At 40.2% G+C, this 21577-nt stretch overlaps 1 protein-coding gene and 1 long non-coding RNA gene across 13 annotated transcripts in view; both read left to right on the top strand.

Moving 5' to 3' along the window:
• zeb2b (zinc finger E-box binding homeobox 2b) overlaps positions 1-8970 on the top strand; it is an 85899-nt gene extending 76929 nt beyond the window's left edge. For 7 of the 12 annotated variants that reach the window (XM_083522793.1, XM_083522792.1, XM_083522789.1 and 4 more), the window contains exons 7-10: positions 2198-2306; positions 2690-4677; positions 6275-6455; positions 8021-8970. In XM_083522793.1, the coding sequence (XP_083378919.1) occupies positions 2198-2306; positions 2690-4677; positions 6275-6455; positions 8021-8580 (2838 nt within the window). In that variant the 3' untranslated portion in view covers positions 8581-8970. The remainder of the gene's footprint in view (positions 1-2197; positions 2307-2689; positions 4678-6274; positions 6456-8020) is intronic. The other 5 variants (XM_083522786.1, XM_083522787.1, XM_083522795.1 and 2 more) reach the window with 1 other exon arrangement.
• Positions 8971-11588: 2618 nt separating this feature from the next.
• LOC310716464 overlaps positions 11589-21577 on the top strand; it is a 325142-nt gene continuing 315153 nt past the window's right edge. Inside the window, exons 1-2 of the long non-coding RNA XR_014530571.1 lie at positions 11589-11693; positions 21261-21361. This is a non-coding gene — a long non-coding RNA (uncharacterized lncRNA). The remainder of the gene's footprint in view (positions 11694-21260; positions 21362-21577) is intronic.

Raw genomic sequence — 21577 nt, 5'->3', positions numbered from 1 at the left:
CTTTACATTATTTCTAATGTGCTGTATTCCCATGAAGAAAAGAGATCATTTTGATTGGCAATCGTTATTAATTTTTCATGGCGTTTTGAAGATGCAGATCTTTTACTGGTAATAGCCTTAATAGAGGCCTAAATGGCTTTTTGATGGCCTGCTCATATGATTCTACAGTCTTATGTTCACGATCGAATGATTGTTTTAATTTCCAATTTCGAAATTTTATCTGTGCTTCAAATTCAGTCTCATTGTTTTGTTAATGTTCTTTAAAAGTCGGCGCGTCGGCCAATTAGGTAGCCCGGTCCACGTTGTTTGGAAGTGCAAACATCGCTTTTTAATGGCAGGTAGAGCAAAATTATTTGTTTAATCATTTGTAAGAGCAAGTCGTTTTCCAGGCTCCCGTCACTGAACCGCGGCAAACGATCCCCAGATGAAGCGGCGCGTCAAAACCCTTCGTTTAATTCTTTGCTGTTCGGCTCGTGTGGCACGTTGCAGTTGTCTCTCATCTGCGTGCGATAATGTTCCAGCTCTAACGGAGTGATTTAATACAGTGTGGACTGGCAGCTTGCTCACCTGCCTTTCCTCAGTCTGCTCAAAACACGAGCAGATGGCCCATTCTCCTCATGTACCCTGCTAATCCACAAATTAGTTCCTATTTATTGTTTTATTTTTACCTTCACGTAGAAAGACTTTACTGTTAAACGGTCCCCCCTGGCCCCGCTTTATTCCGCGAAAATCAGATTGTGTTGAAATCGGCGTAGTCCAAATGCACCCGGTTTGATTGAGGACTGCTTTTGAGAGTTTCAGCGATTTCCTGTTTAGTCATTTTATGGCCACTCCTCCCTCCTCCCCCAGCTTTGCCGTCTCTCATGTCTATATTAATCGCAAAACAAATACACACTTCATGACTAACTCGAGAACAACACGAGTCATATGAGTCACAGTGTTACGAGGGTTTTCCCCGATTTTTGCCACTAATATAAAATAAGAATGCTAAGCAGTCTTGCCAAATCCTACAGTGTGGGGAGTTACTCACTGTCAACCAATCATTTGCTAATCCTCGATCAGGTCCTCCGCCCACAACACGGCTAACACGTCAGTCGGGGCTGAAAAAGCCCCCTCATTCCTTACTGCCATTCATAATTACAGCAAAAGGATCGTGTTAATGGTGGCACCGCTCAAACCCGACCTCCATCCTCAAGGCGTGTTGATAAGAGGAAAAAGCATCGGGGGTATTGGTGGTGGTGGTGGTGTTCAGGGGGTAAAGCAGCTGTTGCTGTTTGTTTATGCAACTCAGCAACATACGAGCGAGTAGTGGGGTCCCTCCCTGGCACAGAGCCGCTTGGCTCCCCGCTTGATCTCGGAAGGTTGCTGCTGTTTGAACAATCCTCCCTGTGTCCTGCCTTTACGCCATCTGTCTCCTGCCGGAATGCGAGCCCAGTTGTCAGAGCAGATCATGGGCGGCTCCTCTCGCCACCGCTTGCATACCCTTTGTGTTCTCCCAGCCATTTAACATATTCACCTCCCACTCAGAATTAATTGTGCACGCCTGGTGCGCCACTGCTTCCCCACACTTACACGCCGTATTGTTGTTGTTGTTATCGCTATTATATTTAGATTTTTTTACCCCCCCCCTTCCACGGGGGCCGCGCTTTGAATTGCAAATTGGCGCAGCGCCGATGTTTTATCTTTTGAACGGAACAACCTACGTGCCGTACTCACGTGTTATTAAAGCATTTTTAAACGTCCTGGAAATTCACTTCCAATTATCAAACTGTAACATTTACCCAAGCCCACCTTTTTTAAATAATTAACTTTATTTTCAGGTACATTGAGGGAAGGCTTTATTAAATATGCAGGATCTTGTCCGAGTGATTATCCCAAATTAATTAAAGTGGAATAGATTGCCTTCTCTAATGAGGGAAAAACTCTTAAATAAAAAAATTTTTTATTTATTTCTCGGCACTGCCAGATTCTAAAGCCATGCTTCGCTGGCACACGAGTCAGGAAATTAAAAGGTATGTAGTTCTCTATTATCATGGCCACACTCGTGCTGGCTCAGTGAAGCTGCAAGAAAAGCAAGATGCTGCATTACAACGTGAGCCATTTGGCATGTTGCGCGATGCGCCGATTGTGGTTATGTACCAAACTCTTCCTCTGTTCTGTTTGTGAGGAGCTCATGTAAATACCCTCTCTTTCTCAGCACCAACTGCTGAACCAGGGAGCTGGCAACCGCAAGTTCAAATGCACAGAATGTGGCAAGGCCTTCAAATACAAGCACCATCTGAAGGAGCACCTGCGGATCCACAGTGGTGGGTAGCAATGGGCCCATGCGCTCTCTTTGAATATTCATTACCTCCAGTTAAGATTGTTCCGTACTTCAGAAGATGTACAAAAATCAATCTCTGTTGGTTTTTTTTCCCTCTGCTCACTTTCAAAGAATGAATTGTGTTGTATTTTTTTGGCTTTGGCCCATCTAACTCAAAAGAAAACAGTTTAATCAGAATGCCAGATGCTTTACTTTGTTGATCATTATATAAAGCAGTTATATTAGATTTTCTTTTTAGACCAGTATTGATTGTTATTAGATTTTTGTTCTAGGAAGAATACATTATTCATAGCAATGCAGCACTTCTGGAATATAACCACAATATATAGATGCAGAATTCTAATGTGTTTTGTCTCTGGCCTACAGGGGAAAAACCGTACGAATGTCCAAACTGTAAGAAACGCTTCTCTCACTCTGGGTCCTACAGTTCTCACATCAGTAGTAAGAAGTGCATTGGCTTGATCACAGTTAATGGCAGGATGCGGAACAACATGAAGCCTGGCTCCTCTCCAACCTCCGCCTCTTCCTCTCCAACCAACACTGCCATTAGCCAACTAAGACACAAGCTGGAAAATGGCAAGCCCCTTGGCCTCCATGAGCAGTCCAACCACCTCAACATCAAATCAGAACCACTGGACATCAACGACTATAAGCTGATGATGGCTTCACATGGCTATGGTACACCAGGCCCCTTCCTGAACGGTGGACTGAGTGGAGGGAGCCCTCTAAGTGCCCCTAACTCTCAGAGTCCCCTCCAGCACTTAGGAATGAGCATAGAAGGACAACTATTGGGGTACCCATCTTTAGGGAACAACCTGAGTGAGGTGCAGAAGGTGCTTCAGATTGTAGACAACACGGTCTGCCGACAGAAGATGGACTGCAAGCCGGAGGAACTTTCCAAATTGAAGGCTTACATGAAGGAGCTGGGCTCCGTAATTGAGGAAAAGAAACCAGGGCTGGGATCACCTGGGGGCCCCCAGACAGGTCTTCCAGTCATCAGCCACAATGGAGCAACCAAAAGCATCATTGACTACACACTAGAGAAGGTCAATGAAGCCAAAGCCTGCCTCCAGAGCTTGACCACAGACTCTAAGAGACAAATTAGCAATATCAAGAAGGAGAAGTTCAATCATACGATAGATTTAGGTACGGAGGAGAAGATGCACGATAACAACTTAATGTTTACACCTTTTTCTTGCCAGTATTGCAAAGAGACTTTCCCAGGTCCCATTCCCTTGCATCAGCATGAAAGGTACCTGTGTAAAATGAATGAAGAAATAAAAGCTGTTCTGCAGCCCAATGAAAACATCACACCTAACAAGCAAGGCATGTTCTTGGAGAAGCATGCCCATTTGTTCTCCCCAATCATCTCTGAAAAGAGCATTACTAGCCCCATCAACCCTTACAAGGACCACATGTCAGTGCTAAAAGCTTATTTTGCCATGAACATGGAGCCTAACTCAGAGGAACTACTGAAGATCTCAATAGCAGTTGGCCTTCCTCAGGAATTTGTGAAAGAGTGGTTTGAGCAGAGAAAGGTATACCAATATGCCAACTCCAGAACGCCTCCCTTGGATAGGAACAATATAGAGATTGGTCTACCTGCCACTAACCACTTGCCCAACAAGGACTCCATGAATGCTCGTTCCCCTCTGTCTTTGGTCAAACCTATGGACCGAATGACATCACCCGCCACCCCTGAGCTACATAACATAAACAACTGTGACATCCACCTCAGGCTTTCTAAAACACCCCACTTCCCTGGTCCCAGGCAACTTGGTGAGAAGTTGGACCACTCCAGGAGCAACACGCCGTCACCTCTGAATCTGTCCTCGGCCTCCTCCAAGAACTCCCACAGCAGCTCTTATACACCCAACAGCTTCACGTCTGAGGACCTGCAGGCCGAGCCACTGGACCTCTCACTACCAAAGCTCATGAAAGAATCCAAACACGGGCTTTCTGTCAAAAGCCGGCCCAAGCCCAGCAGTGTCCCCTTAGACCACAACCCCATTACATCACCCCGCGAACTCCTCGAGGAGCCACTCAATCTTGCATACCTGTCCAAGAAAGATTTTGGGAGCCCCAATGGTAACCTAGAGAAAAGCACTAGCCCCATGTTTGGCATTAACCCGTTCTCTGCCAAACCCATGTACACTTCCTTACCACCTCAAAGTGCATTCCCTCCGGCCACTTTTATGCCCCCAGTTCAGGCCAGTCTCCCTGGTCTCCGGCCTTACCCCACGCTTGACCATATGGGCTTCCTGCCACACATGGCCTACACCTATGCAGCAGGAGCAGCCAGTTTCGCTGAGATACAGCAGCGGAGAAAGTACCAGCGGAAGCCAGGGTTCCAGGTAAAAAATCCTTGAATTTTTTTATTTAGTTTTTTCCTTTGCTGCTCAGTGCCTGCGTGCCTAGAGTGTGCTCTGGATCTTTCTGCTGCTAATTAAAAGGTACTTAGAGTGAGAGAGAAGAGCTCACCTGTCGCAGCCTTCAGCAGCGGAAGAGCGCAGTGAGAGATAAATGTCGGAGAGGCAAACGAGAGAGACATAATTGACAAACAGCTGCACAGTGGCCTGTAGCACTGCTAGCTCCTGTAGCATGCGTCATTAGTGTTAGCACCAAATGGCACTTTCAGTGTTCACAGCAACGGAGGCCTCACGTTCGCAAACTACCAGTGTCTAGCGTCTGAGCGCACAAGGGCAGGAAGCGTCACGGTGCCAGATGCTCCGAGTGCTCCTTGCTGCATCTGTGCCCGTTGTGTTCATGTGTGTATTTTTGTCATGAAGTGCATGTAGTTTGTGTCTGTGTGTCTCTGTAGCACTTTTAGCCACCCAGCCTCCACCTTTTTCCTCTCAGGTTTGAGGAATCAAGGCATCGAAAGTGAGAGTTAATAACTTACAACTAACCCTTAAGACTCTCAAAGTCCCCAGCTTAAGACTCTCAAAGTCAACCCCCACACACGTCCTCTACCACTTCTTCCCATCTTTCTGGATCTGTGTTTTTTGTCCCTCCACCCCATTCTCTCTTTTCTTTTGTATCTCGAAAAAGAGAAAAACCAAAATGAGTTTGAACATGTGGATTAATAATGCACGCTCGTCGTGTTCATTACACCACAGCGCTGAAGGCTGTTTAACATAGAGCGAACCATTCTGATAAAAAAGTATTAATAATGTTTCCTATTCTAAGTTATTAAATTAGATTTTAAAAAACACAGCTACGGGCATTTAGCTCAAATTGATTGCGGAACGATAGTGCGGCTCTCTTAAAAAGCCCGGCGTCGCCAGTGTCTGAGAATCATTGTCAGACCGGAGCAAGTACTCTTAATGAGGGCAACGGCGCTACACAATTTTGGTCATTTAGTGCACCTCTTGATTTAATCATTACAGCTCGGAAAATTAGAAGACTGTGGCAATATGCCCTGCCAAGGCTTTCTCTTATTATTATGGCCCTCTAATGCAATAATACTTTTTTTTTTCCTTCCTCCCCCCCTCTCATTAATTGAAGTTTTAGCCTATCGGGGCAATCTTCCCAGTAAAGAACGAGCAGATAAATATAGCATTAACACCCTTTCATGTATAAAATTAAACCAAATTTGAATGCAAATCTATGGAGAAAGGTGATATTAAGCATACGCGGAGAACGAGAGTGAGCTCATTTGTAATATCCGGCCCCCTTTTTTATGCATTTTTTTCTACTCACAAACATTTTAATGTTTAATTTAGGGCCCGTGCGGCAACGTGGGCTATGAATCCCACGTAATGAATCCGACTGCGAATTTTTTCAGTTTTATTAATAAAAAAGAAAATCATGCAGAAAATAATAAAAGTGGTTCAGATCTTTTTTTTTTTTTGGTTTGTTTGATATTTAAATAGACTGCTATAAAGCCGGTATTGTCACCAGGGGATCGGATTAAAAGCTTCTAAATTCGTGTACATGTTTGTTTTGCAGGGGGAGTTGCTTGACGGTACGCCAGACTATCTTTCCAGCCTGGATGACATGACAGACTCAGACGCCTGTCTGTCCCGGAAGAAGATTAAGAAAACAGAAAGTGGTATGTACGCGTGTGACCTTTGCGACAAAACATTCCAGAAGAGCAGTTCCCTCCTAAGACACAAATATGAGCACACAGGTACATACTGTTCCAGACACTTATTTTACCCCATTATTTCTTTGACTTCCTGTTCCTGTGTTCTAATTAAACCCCTCCCCTATTTCTTCCTCTTAGTAGTCCTTTTTTTTTTGGTTCGTTTCTCCCTTTTTTTTTCCGACTTAAGTTTCGTTGTTCACTTTTTTGTTTTTTTTTGTTTTTTTGTTTTTTAGTTTTATGTGAATGAAATAAAACTAACATTTCTTTCCTATTGACAGGGAAGTCGGAAAAACGTGAGGAAAATAATCAGATTAGTAAACAGACAAGACTTTTTTTTTCGTTCAGTTGACCTAGTTTGATTCTACTTACATATTTGCATAACTCTCTCCTTTGGCATTTCACCGAAACACATCAAACGGAGGTGATCTTTAACCTTTATCTCTAATACTCATAGTCTCTTTTTAATTAGCTCAGTCGTATATTATACATCAGAGTGTCGAAAAAAAAAACCGAGGCCGCTTTCATTTATGCCGCTACTCTTTCACCCGATTGCATCACCCGGTGTTGGTTGAGGAATCCACTGGCAAGAGTAATCACCACCCTCTCTTTTTTCTTTTTTTTTTTTTTTCCGGAGGTGTACAGCGTGAGGGTACGCAGCATTCCTGCGTTATTTGTGGCCACTGATTGGCCAGATGTGCGTGTTTAAGTGTGCCACTTGACGAGCGCTATCTCGGGCGCGTTGAAATGCCAAAGAAGAGCGTGTGATTGGTGTCAAACATGCGGCCTGAATGTGCTCAGTCGGTTTAACACAATGGATATATATATATATATATATATATATATATATATATATATATATATATATATATATATATATATATATATATATATATATATATATATATAATGTAGATATCCCTGTGTTATGGTTAATTTAGTCCCATCTTTCAGAGTATGATGTCATAAAATGTCACTTAAATCAATAGCCAACCTTCAGCCCATTGCATACCAAAGGAATTCCAAATTTCCAGTCACAGGAAAAGAAATAAATCAACTGATCGCTCTAAGAATCTACCTCAGCATGTGCGGTGTGGAGTCGCCGTAGACGACTGCGGTTTCAATTTCAGCTTTTATTTGTTTGTTCGTTTGCAGCGGTCGGCGTGTTTGTTTGGTTTTGTGCGCTGGTTTATTTGTGTTGCATTTCTGGCAGCGAAGCTCTTCTGCTGAAAAACCCCGAAAGTGTGTGTGTTTCCGCTCTCTCATGCTTCATCTCTAGGAGGGAATTTCAGAAAGTAAACTTGAAAACCTAGGCACTGATCGTGCCGGTGTGTGTGTGTGTGTGTGTGTGTGTGTGTGTGTGTGTGTGTGTGTGTGTAAGTGACAGAGAGCAAGTGTGTCTCCCCAAAATTGAAATCAGTGTAGACAAACATTCAACCACATTCAAGCACTATATATGAATATATAAAAAGTTAGATTTGCTCATTTTTCCATCACAGTCATTTGATTTCACCCTTTTCCACATCATTTTGAAGTCCTACATTGTGTTTAGGGGTGTGCGTGGTACAGATTTGGACTGAAAGGCCCGTGTTCCCGTTGTGTCTCCGCAGGTAAAAGGCCACACCAGTGCCAGATCTGCAAAAAGGCGTTCAAGCACAAGCACCACCTGATCGAGCATTCCCGCCTGCACTCGGGTGAGAAGCCGTACCAGTGCGACAAGTGCGGCAAACGTTTCTCTCACTCTGGCTCGTACTCGCAGCACATGAACCACCGCTATTCGTACTGCAAACGTGAAGCCGAGGAACGAGAGGCGGCCGAGAGAGAGGTGCGCGACAAGGGGCACCTGGAACCCAGCGAGCTCCTCATGAACCGAGCCTTCCTCCAGGGCCTGACAGCGCCCGGCTACCCCGAGCGCCAACAGCGTGAACCCATCCTGCGCGACGGCATCAACGGCGGCACCAAAGAGCCGGATGGAACCTACGGCAAGCTGGCACGCAGGGACGACGAGTTCGAGGAGGAAGAAGAAGAGGAGAGCGAGAACAAGAGCGTGGACACTGACCTGGACACAGCGCGGGACGAAGAGGACAACGGCGAGCACTCGATGGACGACAGCTCGCTGGATGGCAAAACCAAATCGGACCATGAGGACAACCCTGAAGATGGCCTCTAAAAGACTACTGCGTCGTGTCCTGTCCAAGCATCCCCTCCAAATTTCTCTTTTTTTTTTTTCTTTTTGGTTGACTTTTTTTCATATACTTTTTTGACGGACGCACACGAGCTTCTGGGTTTGCGCCAGACTGTGTAAAGAAGGAATCCAGTCAGGGAGGGGTTGGGGAGGGGGTAACAGGTGAGAAACTGCATTATGCAAAAATTGAACAAATGAAATTTTTTTTTTTTTTTTTTTTTAAATGTACAGTATTAAGGCCTAAAAACTATGTGTGGTGCTACCATCTTTAAAAAAAAACCTGTGTTCCATAGTATTTATAGCACAAAACTAGTAACTTGTACAAAAAAAATCAATTGCACTCTGCTTCTATAATCACTACAAAAATAATAAAAATATTGCCTATGTATATTTATAGTGTTGAAGAAAAAAAAGAGGCTGCGGCGTGGTTTGCTGCGGGTTGTCAGTATTATGAATTCTCTTGCTCCCACTGTGCCCTTTCGCCCTTCTTCACCCTGGTGTTTACTCAGCTAGCCACATGTTTTTAGGCCTCTGCAATTTTTCATTCTATGTGAAGGAACTTAAATCGATACCGGTTCAGGTGTTTTTTTTTATTTCAATTTCAATTTTTTTTGTTGGAAGTCTTAAACAGATAGCGTAGAGCAAGTGAAACGGTCCGGAGCGCCGACAGATGAAGAAAGAAGGCGGCGATGAAGGAAAGAAAGCCTTTGTAAAGTTGTTTTCTCTTGTACAAGAGATGATTCATGATGAAGATGAAGGAAAAGAAAAAGAAAAAAATACAAAGCCTTATATGCAAACCTTTTAATCTGTGTGTTTCTACAAGTGCCATCCTTGTACAGTGTTTAAAGGAGGACGGACGTGCTGTCGCTCTCGCCAGTATTTGCGTTCAGATGAAGATTTCTCCTCCTCCTCCTCAGTATTAGCAGAGTAGGCACTCGTTTTCTTTAGTTTACATCACGTTTGTGCAATTTTACTTTCCCTTTTTTATTTCTTTGTCCTTTTTTTTTTTTTAAATCAGTATTGCGCCAAACTGTTTCTCTCTAACAAATAAAGAAAAAAAAAGAAAAAAAAGAAAGTCAATTCATTTTATTGTCATTTTTATTTATGTGGCCCATTTTGTATTTCCTGATTTTATTTATTTCATACTGTAGTGTACAGTATTATAGTTCAATATATAGATATATTTTAGTAAAAATGAAAAACATGAAGATCACTTGGGCAAATTTTACGTAAAGAGAGCATTTATTGTGTTTTAAAACATTGTCAACATTTTTCTGCTTCTTTTAGTTGTTGGGTTTTTTTTGTTTTGTTTTGTTTTGTTTTTTCTTCTTTTTTTTCCAGTGTACTGGGAAAAAAAAAATTCCAAATTTGGGAACTTTTGATACAATATTGTGAAACACTGTATTTTCGACTGAGAAAAAAAAAATTCCACTTTCATCTTGTTTTTCTTTCTTTTTTTTTTTTTTTAAGAAAAAAATGAAGAGGGACTGTTAAAATAAATACAATGTATTATACCATGAGAGAGATAAAAAAAAAAATAAGAATCTTTCCTGAAATGTCTTTGTAAAAGTATTATTGAATTTTTAATTTGTAATTCCTCTTGGAAATGACCATGCTCGAATAAACGTAGCCAAATAAATAAAAAAAAATGTGATATGGAATGTTTATTCTTTATTCTTTGTCTTATTTTGTCATAATTAATAAAAGCTACAGTGATAATTGTAGGGCAAAATAATGAACTTTACGGACCACAGTTTGTAGACACCTGACCCTAAGAATCGTATGTACTTTTTTGAGGATCCTATTATTGTGATATCCACATATTTAGTCCTCATTTGTTGGCTATTATCTTAACCTCCACTCTTCTGGGAAGATGTTTCACTAGTGGGCTTGTGGAGATTTATTCAGCCACAAGGGTGTTAGTAAAGTCAGATACTAATGTAGATGAGGGTGAGGAGGCCTGGGGTGCAGTCAGCATTTCAATTTATCCCAAAGGTGTTCAGTAGGGTTGAGTTCAGAGCTCTATAGCAGGAGATCTTCTACTTCTACTTCAACCCATGTAAAGCATATCTTCATGGAGCTGGATTTGTGCACAGGGAGGTACAGTTGGAGTTACAAATGTATACATCTAACATTGTGGTAACAGTATGGAGAAGAATCAAATATGGCAAAAAAAAAAAAAAAGTCAGGTGTCCCAATAAAAAAATAAAAAACATTTTTATTTATGATAAATGCAAGATACTGTATGTAGCTGCAACTTAAAAAAAAAAATCTATTAAACTTTTTATTTACAAAAAAAATGTGCATTGTATCGTTTTTGAAATTTCTATTTATTTTTAAAACATTTTTCAAATGTAATTGAATTTATTTGATTTAAAACCAAAAGCTAGTTAGGATGACGATCTCCCTATTTTATTTTTTGGTACAGTAATTAGTGCATTCGGTCCAAAAAAGATTATAAGCAAGTAGGAAAAAAGAAATAATAAAAGAAAAAAAAGATGAATTGTACAGGATAAAAAGGGGGAAAGATACGTCTCGGATGAGATGCATATTAAAAAGTACACATCAAACGAAGCTGATGAAAGTAGAGAGACAGAAACCAAACTGTGCAACAGATACACAGCGGAACCCGTCTTTCACCTGATCTCTGTCCACCTTTTATTCCTCTCACACAAACACACACACACACACAAACACAGATACATGCGTGCACAAGATGTTTCGAGATACATAAGAAAGCGGAGGTGCTTATTTTAATCACGTACGCTCCGTTCTCCAAGCTGGGATGTCACAGTTTTCATCGAGCCCAGCCTCGGTTGATGTTTTTTATTAAGAAGCCGAGAGCTCCAGTTGGTTTTTTTTTTTTTTTTTTTTCCTTTTGCTCTGTTTGTAGTAAGTGCCAGCTTGAGTGACATCATGCAGCCATTGTTTTTTTGGAGCACTCTGGAATTTCCATTTGTGCCTCTCGCTTTTATAATACGCTCCCAGACAATGCGGCATTAACTCCATGGCGAGTGTGAGATCCAGCCTGGTGGATTGGGCTTCACGCTTCCTGATGTAATAGGAGCGACTATAGCCTTGACACACAGCTGTTCCAGGTAAGACAACATCTGGCCAGGGTCAGGTTTTTACATCTTTTTTTGAAGAAAAAAAAAAATACCGCAAAGGGAGTTTAGGGTTCTAATAGGAAAGCAAGAAGGATTGTATATGAGCCACTTTGTGTGGTGTGTGTGTGTGTGTGTGTTAGTGAGTGTGAGAGAGGGAGAGCGAGAGCGCACTGGGCAGCTTCATGGTATGTTTGGAGTCGATCTCTTCTGATGATTCACTGCCTGCAGCTCAGTAAGATTTGCACATTTTTTTTAGGACTCACAAAACACACACATGCACGCACACACACACACACACACACACACACACACACACACACACACACACACACACACACACATTCTCCTTTGGAGGACCTTTTATTAAAACTATATATTTTTTTTAAAGAAAAATAATGAAATATTCTTTCCTAATGGGGCCCAGACAAATGTCCCAACAAAGACAAAACTGACAGATATTCCAATACTTGTAGGGACATTTTGCTGGTCCCTACTAAGAAAACATTCCCACACACAGCATGTTATCCTTTGTGAGGAAAAGTTTTTCTTTTTAGTACCAGCCAAAAGTCTAAGGAAATTCTAGGTGTTTGATTCACTAGTCATTATAAACAAATATCCCCTAAACACACACATACATTTTTCAGGCTATTCTTGTGAGGACCTATTATTAACATAGCAGTTTTTATTAAAAAAAAAAACAAAAACGAAAATTAAAAAAATTAAAGGAAAAAAATATCAAAAGAGATTTTGCTTATAGGGTCCACCCACATGTCTCTTTAAAGTCAATAGAGACCAATATTAACTGGACGGTCCCCATCAGGAAGACTACATTACTTCATGCACAACACACAAACACACAGTAAGCATACAATCCATATGAGCACCAGATAGTCCGAAAACAAGTTGCAGTTTACTCAGAAAAATGAAATCAAGAAAGCAAGAAGGAAAGATATTGTAATTATAGAGACATTTGCTTGTCAAATTTAAGTTTTTCTGGGGACATTTGGTCCAAACCAAGATATAAACAAATTCCTCCACACAAACACACAGGTATGTGCATAATCATTCTATGAGATCTTACTTTAACCTTAACAATGTTATATAAATAAAGCTCCAAAGAAAGAAAGAAAGAAAGAAAGAAAGAAAGAAAGAAAGAAAGAAAGAAAGAAAGAAGCAAAAAAGCCAAATAAAAGCAATCCAGAAAAATAAGAAGGAAACAAAAATAAAGAAGCAAGAAATAGCAAAATACAAGTCAAAAATTAAAAGCAATATATGAAAGAAAGCAAAAAAGAACCAATAAAGAACAAAAGAAAAAAGAAAGAAGCAAAAAGAAATAGCTAAATAAAAGAGTCAGAAAAAAAAGCAAGAAAGAAAATTTTCCTTATGTGTTCTGACTAAATAACTGTCAAATATTCTTTTTTTTTTTTTTTTTTGATAGACTAATTGGTGCACACCATGTTGTAAAAACATGTTTTCTCTCTCTCGCTCTCTCACACACACACACACACACACACACACACACACCCTTCCAACTCCCTTTCTCTCTCACTCATTCCTTCTTTCTCTCAGTAAAGGGTGACCTAATGTTGCTATTGGCTCGGTCGTGTGTTCTTTGACATGTAGACTGGGAAACATGGCTCTTGGTGCGCTCCTTAAATCTTCCCGTGTAAAAACAGCCATCAATCTGCCTCGCCGCTACGCCACAATCGAATCAGTACCGCACAGGGCCCATGAAGTCTTCACCTACAGCCTGCTTGAGGAATTTACTGCAGTCAAATTGCGTCTCTGAATGCGCAGCGAAACATTTCATGAACACTTCCATAGAGATTAGGCATAGTTAGGCATCTATCTCAGATATTTCAATGCTACACTGCTCTAATGCTTCACTGTTCCGGTTAAAATAAAAACTATTCATCCTTTTTGAGCCTTCATGAGCATCAGCGAGTATTACAGTGGACACTTTTCTGATATGAAAGCTGTAGCTCACTGGATAAGGCATTGAACTGCACAGGTTCAGAAGATCATAAGTTCAAATCTGACCAAACCAAGCTGTCACTGCAGGGTCCTTGCGCAGGGCCCTTACAATAACAACTCAGCAGTTGAGTGTTAACTCGCTCTGGATATGGACGTCAGCAAAATAGCATAAATGTAAATAAAAACAAGCCTCAAACCTTAAAATTAAAACGCTCAGATCATCGGATTATCGGAAGATAATCGAAATCAGTTGCAGTGTTTTCATGCAGTTATTGAAGCTGATCAGGTTCCAATTAAGCACATAAATTGAAGCATTTTATTCGCCGATGCTAGTCGTTTTTTTTTTTTCACAGTAGAACACAGCTACCTATTGAGCAGGTTTTCCTAACAAATCCATATTATTACAGTATAAACCTGTGACTGTGGCTGGAAAGCCTCTCAGAGCTGCTCTTACAGGAAAAGTATCATCACCAGCTGATCAATCGGAAACGATATAATATTTGAAGATAAAGTCGAAACCTTGTGGTTGTCTAAAATAAACATTGAGGATTTACACTTGATGAAGTGCACAATTTTTTTTTCCATCATGCCCTACATGATACCGTGTCCCAGTTCAGCCGAGTCAGGCTTCCAGCTCTGTCCGAGTCTTTTGACCTCGTTAAATTATTTACACTCTCCATATGCTGGTCCTGGAATTCTGCAGCCAGGGGAAGAACAGTGTGTGTGTGTGTGTGTGTGTGTGTGTGTGTGTGTGTGTGCACAGAATGTACTCAGATCTGGCACATTCAGAGACAGTTCAATGTCAGGCACTTGGAGTGAGGGAGCAGCAAAAAAAACGAAAACGAACTTGTGTGTGTGGGGGGGTTGCATCGAGATAGAAAGAAAGAAAGAGATGACCAGGGATTAGCCAATCAGTGTGTTAGAAGAGAGGCCAGCTGTTCCTCTGGCTGGAGGAGAGAGAGACCCTCTGAGCAGGTGGTCACTCTTGGTGCCAGCAGAAGAACCCAGAATACACAAAAAATCAGAGAACACACAAACCTGTTCTACTGGGACATGGAGACACCCTGTAGAGAAGACGTCTGCAAGTCTGCGTGTGTGTGTGTGTGTGTGTGTGTGTGTGTGTGTGTGTGTGTGTGTCTGACACTTAATAATCGCAGAATCCGGCTTTTCTTTTTTCGCTGACTGTAGCACTGTCGGTAAAGTCCACACACACACACACACACACACACACACACACACACACACACACACACACACACACACACACACACACACACACAGACTTAGACTTATGAAGGTCAAAAACACTGCCTGGGACAAATGACCTCACAAAATACACTATATATACAAAAGTGTACTGACTTACTGACTTTTCCAGCCATATCTTCACCAAACTATTACCACAAATTTGGAGGCAGGGATGTTTTTTTGGATATAGTAAAATTCACTTGGACCCGGAGACCCAAACCTGTTCCAGCAAGACAATGCCCCTGTGCACAAAGCCAGTTTAATGAAGATATGTTTTACAGGGGTTGGAATTGTGTGGAAGATCTCCTGCTATAGAGCTCCAACCCTATTTAACACTTTGGGATAAACTGGAACTCTGACTGCACCCCAGACCTTCTCACCTCGCCTACTTTAGTACCTGACTTTAATAATGCACAAATACCTACAGGCTCACTTCAAGATCTAGTGGAACATCTTCCCAGAAGAGTGAATGTTATTATAACAGCAAATGGGGAATGGGATGTTCAAAGATTGTGAACTTAAATACAATATTTAGGGTTAATTTAAACAACTTTACTTGGAGGTGGGCACTTGGAAATTTGACCCAAGTGACAGTAAATCTTTTTTTTTTTTTTAATCAGGGATGTGAATTCTGAATTCAGAAAATTTTTGTAGTACGTATTTGTATATTTGCTAGAGTATACATTGAGAACTTAAAAGTTGTTCCCAAAAAGTTGATACTTCTGATAGACAAAACAAAGAACCCCAGAGGTATAATTAGAAACTCTTAATTTTAACCTTAATATTATCAGTATATGACTCATAGCTCATCTTAACCCATTCTGACGCATCTGATGTGGGTTTACAGAAAAAGATTTGGAGCGAGCTTCAAATGAATTCAAACATTGTTGATGTTAGATTGAAAACCAGTGACCAGTAAACCTTTTTTCTCTTCAGATCTGCCAGATTCATTGAGATTCCCCTCAATTGGAGACCAGCTGAGGATGGTTCCACATAAACAACGTAAAGATCCTTAAAGTTACTGAGCAACTGAAGAACTTTGAGGTTAGATTTTAATTGAATTAATACTAACAGTCTGCTTTAATGGCCTAAGACCACAGTTTGCATTTAAGCACCTATCACTGAACTCAACAATGAGGGAACGGTAATAAATGGACATTCGGTGACACCCAGATGAGGATGGGTTCCATTTTGAGTCTGGTTCTTTTCAAGGTTTCGATCATGCCATCTCAGCCACTTTTCTTTGCCACTGGGTCGCTCATTAGAAACAAAACAACTTACAAAAAACAAACTTATAGGCACTTATACACTCTTTTATATGACATTATACACCATACACATAAATATGAATTGAAAATGTAATTATTATAATAGTCATGTCACAAATCCCAATGGGAACAAACACATTCTGTTTCAGTCCTCTGTCTAATGCTAGGCCACCTGTCCTGGCATTTGTTTGTTAGCTTACTGTGTTCACCTGTTTTGTGTTAGTACTTCATTATTTAGCTTTCTCCATGTTTTTCCAAAAGCTATTCATTTTAAATTCCCCATTTTTTTTTTTTTACTAATGTTTTAGCGTAGATTATCTTTGGCAGAACAGATCAAAATGCAGGATGGTGAAGTTAAGCATTCACGAATAAGCCTTGTACATAATTTAACGCACTCACTTTAATAAGAACTTTAATTCTGACAACATGCCTTCTCCATATTTCTTTTAAAATATGCAGAATTCGGTTACGGCCGCCAAAAAAAAAGCAGATCGAGAGAAAAATGGGGGGTTGTGTAAAAAGCACAGGAGCTCAACCTCACCTACTGTGTGTCATTTCTTATCGTCTAATATAATCGGGCCTTAATCTGTGATTAGACTTCCAGCACGTTGTTGCCTCATTAGCCTCATTTATCCAGGTAAACTCACTGAGAACCCATTTTTCTCTTTGTACAAGGACGAACAGTGATAATAGCAGGTATGGAGTCGGAGATAATCTCATTAAATGATGCAAGTAGTTCAACATAAATGCTAAAAATAAAGATTTCCGTTCTGCGCTCTGCTTCTGTTAGCTAATAAGGTCATACTCACCTTGTCTCATCACCTACAAGCTTTCTCTCCCTCTCCATTTCTTCCTCTCTCTATCTCTCTCTCTCTCTCTTACACAGACACTTGCAAATTAAATACGCATTTTGATTTTGGTATCACGTTTTTACCGGTAGATATGCGATTATGTGTTTTGCTAGTGTGTGTATTTGTGTGTATTTGTGCAAAGCCTTTGATATGCACAAACACCGATTTGAATGCGTGTATGTGAATGTGTGTAAATGTGTGTGTGTGTGTGTGTGTGTGTGTGTGTGTGTGTGTGTGTGTGTGTGAGTGCGTGCACAGGAGCTGAAGGCTGATTAGGATGCCTGATCATGACTATGACTGTAGGGCCCCAGCTGGGGAGCAGGAACATCAGTCATTATGCGTTTCCAGGGGAGTGTAATTGTGAGCGCTCAGCAGTGTGTCAGTGGAGGTATAATTATATCTGCTTACATTAGCGGTCAGTTATCCTGACACACATTCCCTCCCCCTTCTACCATGCCATCGGGACGCTCAGGTCTCATTACCCCGGCAAACACAGACACACTGACACCTCGACACACACATTCCTCCACACTTCCACTCTCGCACACTATACACTTCCTATCAGGCACTTCCTGTCAGACTTTGAACTTTCCAGGACATGCGTGTTGAAGTGATTTAGTGACAAAAAATGTTCACCCAAACATGGTCATGTTTTCATTTACTTTTTAACCTTGTTTTGTCTGTTTTCCTGATGTCGTGCAAACAAAACGTTTATGCCCAAATGACCGAAGATGTCCCGTTCAAGATCCTTGAACAGAGCACCCATGCTTAAGAGCCCAAAAAGGCAGAATGGTAAGGGACATTACCCTAATGTGCATAAAAATGATTGGCACCCTTCAATTTAGAAACAAACCTAACCAAAAAAAATGTTGAGTAGCAGTCAAATGTAGGCCAATTAAGAAACGAAACAAAGCTATTATAGAAAAAAAAGTAGTGTATCCCAGAGTGAATCAGAATCACCTGATTGCTACCACTTGGATGTTGAAGTCCTATGGTGATATACTTCTCCTTCGCCATGATCCCTAGCCATCTTTTTTTTTTAATATTAAAGAAATCATCGTAATACTGTGGAATGTCTAAAGAATCCTTAAGGGGTCTCGATTTATCAGTTTGACTTGAGGAACCCTTGACTGTTCCAATTCTAATAATGGTACAATCCTAACCTGACAAAGATTAACCCTTTAGAATGTTGTACAGATCGTACAAGGCCTCATGCCAGCTCTTTTGTGCATGTGTATGTGTGTGTGTGTGTGTGTGTGTGTGTCTGTGTGTGAGAGAGATTATGCAAAGGCAAAGCTGTTTTTCAGTTTTTAATGGACTTAACACTGTTGCTACTCCCATTCAAAGCACAGATAATTACCTCACAAGGAAGCATTGTGCAGAACTCGAACCTTTCCCAAGGACAGAAACGTATGTAATTTTTCCCTGCAGCTCTCTATATATAATTTTTTTAAGGCAAGCATTCACACGTAGCCTGTAGGGATTAGGCCTAATGACAGAACTTAATTATATTAAGTGTAATTTTTAAAAACAGTTCACGAACCGCAAATTATACTTAAGATCTCTCCTTAATGCTCTTAACAGTAATTACAGGTCTTAATATTGTGTAAGAAATGAAGGAGCCGAACAATAAACACAGCTACGTTATGAGAAACAATTCATGCAGTAACGGAGCAAACTTTATTACTCTGTATGAAGACGGGCTTCGAATCTCAGATTATGCGCCTCGTACCACACCACTGTTTCTTCACGCTGGCTTAATGTATATGATGGATGATCGGCGTAACCTACAATAACAAATAACTGGTAATGCGTTGATATTTAACAAAGAAAAACAGATCACACAGATTCGACTCTCACACTGGAGACTCCTTCGAATATTAGCTCTTTGTTACTATTATTAGGTTTTCCACCAGAGGAAAGTCTTCGGTTTTAAAAAAATTTTTGTTGTTCTTTCTGATTCCTTGACAAACACGACAAGCTATAATGATTTTTTTTTTATTTCACGAGTAATGTACAACGTTTTGATAACAGGTATTAGCTTTTTTACGGACGATCCACAACCGGTATAATTTGAGAAAAATTCAGAATGTGCTGTTCTTAGGAATAAAATCGATGGATTGCTTCTTTATACCTGCACACACCATTGTGTTTTATCCCTTAAATGTTTTATATTTTCATAAATTACATAAACTACCAAGCACACTGTACAAGCTAGTTATAAATGAAATAAAGGGCATGTGGCGTCAGATAAACACACTCCTCTTAGTACTATAGTAATCATTGTCTTATATAAATAGTTACAGTAAATTATTAGAATTTTTTTAAAAAGTGCCACTGCACTGACAGCATCGGCATTGCCTGAAAGAGTGTGTATTTTGGGACAAAAAAAACGATAATGTGCATATGTGTATGTATGTGTGTCTCTCTGAAAGCAGTGTCCAGCCCCAGGCACAAACCACAACCCCATCACAGAATCACATTAGCAATCTCATTAAGCTCCAAAACTGAGGAGAAATGTTTTCATGCCTTATAAAAAAAAGGCCTTAACTTCACTGCAGTGAAGCCTCATGCAGCCATGCCGCACTCTGGCTTTATATAAGAGGCGCATACTATAAATGTTCAGGATTTAAGTATGTAGGTCTTTGACCTAATATCACACGTGTTGTATTAATAGAACTGCCATTCAAGTATCTCAGACTAATCTGTGTGAAACCAAGTCAGACTCCAGCAGACAAGTCTTTATCCACGATCAGCAGTCATCTTTTTCGATCAGCAGTAAGGGTCAGTCCTCGCCAAGTCCAAGGACTCTTGACTCGCTCATTTTCAGCTGTAAAAAAAAGATAAAAAAAAAAGAATGAGAGGTTTATGTGCGGCTGTTCATTTGTCACGTTAAAGCGTTAATCTGGGCAGAATTTGATGTTACTTCCTTTCCTAATACCTTATCAAAGGGTCAGGACTCAGGCTTGTTCATTCACAACCACCACTATTATTATATAAAGAGCATTGGGAAAAGTGTGAAATGTTCTCAGAGAGAGAGAAAAAAGGTTTAGAGGCTCAATTACTAATATGCATATTTTATACGCAGGCCATTTTTTTAAAGTCGAGTCAGTTAAGGAATTTCACCCAGTAATTGCTTGGCCAAGTTCTTTATAACAGCAGGGTACACAGTGTCATTACAAAATGCTCTCTCTCTCTCTCTCTCTCTCTCTCTCTCTCTCTCTCTCTCTCTCTCTCTCTCTCTCTCTCTCTCTCTCTCTCTCTCTCACCCCTGCTCAGTAATATAACTGTGCAATGAAATGCTGTCAAGATATATATATATATATATTTACAGAGCTTCACTTTTTTTGTTACAGGGTTAGGGTTACTTACCTATGTACCTCTTTCATGCTGTAATTATGGGGTATTGTTTGTAGAATTTTGAGACTTTAGATTTTTGGAATAAAGCTGTAACGTAACAAAATGTGGAAAAGGTGTCACGCTGTGAATATATTCCGGATGCACTATATAAGCTCTCTATAAGACTTAATTTTGCACCTTTTAAACGTTTGGTTACAGATCACGTCGATCCTAAAGAGTCATTTATTTAATTAATTCAAACTCTCAGCAAACAGTGTAGAACAGATTGGCTAGACTTTTTTCCTTTGCTTGTTTTTGGATTAAGGAAGTGTGTTACTATTGAATAAGAATTTCAGAAAAATGATAAGAATAACACCAAACTAAGCGACAATGCGCACACAAGCTAGCTAGATATTCAAAAATAGCAAGATAGGAAATATATCCCAGTGTGATTAAGCAAAAACCAATGAACAACAGTGGAGGGTAAAAACAAAACCAATAACAAAAGCACAGATGCTAGGTACTAAAAAGGGTTAAAATGCTAAAGGATAGCGATAACACAAAAATACATTAGCAATGAAAACACAATAAATAAAAAATGATTGTACAGAGATGATCATGTTTTTTCTTAGCTTTAACTTCTTTCTGTTTAGAGTATTTGCTTATATGGATTTTTTTGTAAGCAAGGAAAGGACCTTCATAAAAGTTTTAGATGAATATCTGCGTTCTGGGAAATGTTGATGTGCATTTAAACGCGTTTAAAAAACATAACTGGAAAAATCGATATCATGTTGTTTCATTGGAACAATTTGCAGGATTTGAATAATTAAACAAAAATTTTTTTTTTTTCTAACTGCTTTAAATCCGACGGTCTTTAGATATAAATCAGCTATTGCACGTGACCATCTCTAGACTCCCTGCTGTGATGGACTTCAAATCTTGGCATCTCCAGCCTCGCTTGCCTTTTATGATCATCAAGGTAGGGTGCCTTAGATCTGGCCAATGTCAAATACTTTCATTTCTGAATCTTTAATCATAGTATTTATTTTTTCATACAGGGTGAAATGTTGATTTTTGCATAAATATAGTGCATTGCTTAATTTATTTATTTATTTCGTTGCTCTCTGTCCTACTAGCTTCCTCACTTTTATCCTTCGTATGCACAATTTGGTTTGCCCTAAAGTCAACATGTGGG

Source organism: Silurus aristotelis (genome assembly GCF_946808225.1).
Source record: "Silurus aristotelis genome assembly, chromosome: 2".
Lineage (NCBI taxonomy): Eukaryota > Metazoa > Chordata > Actinopteri > Siluriformes > Siluridae > Silurus > Silurus aristotelis.
The sequence above is the reverse complement of the archived record's forward strand: the minus strand, read 5'-3'. Positions and strand labels throughout refer to the sequence as shown.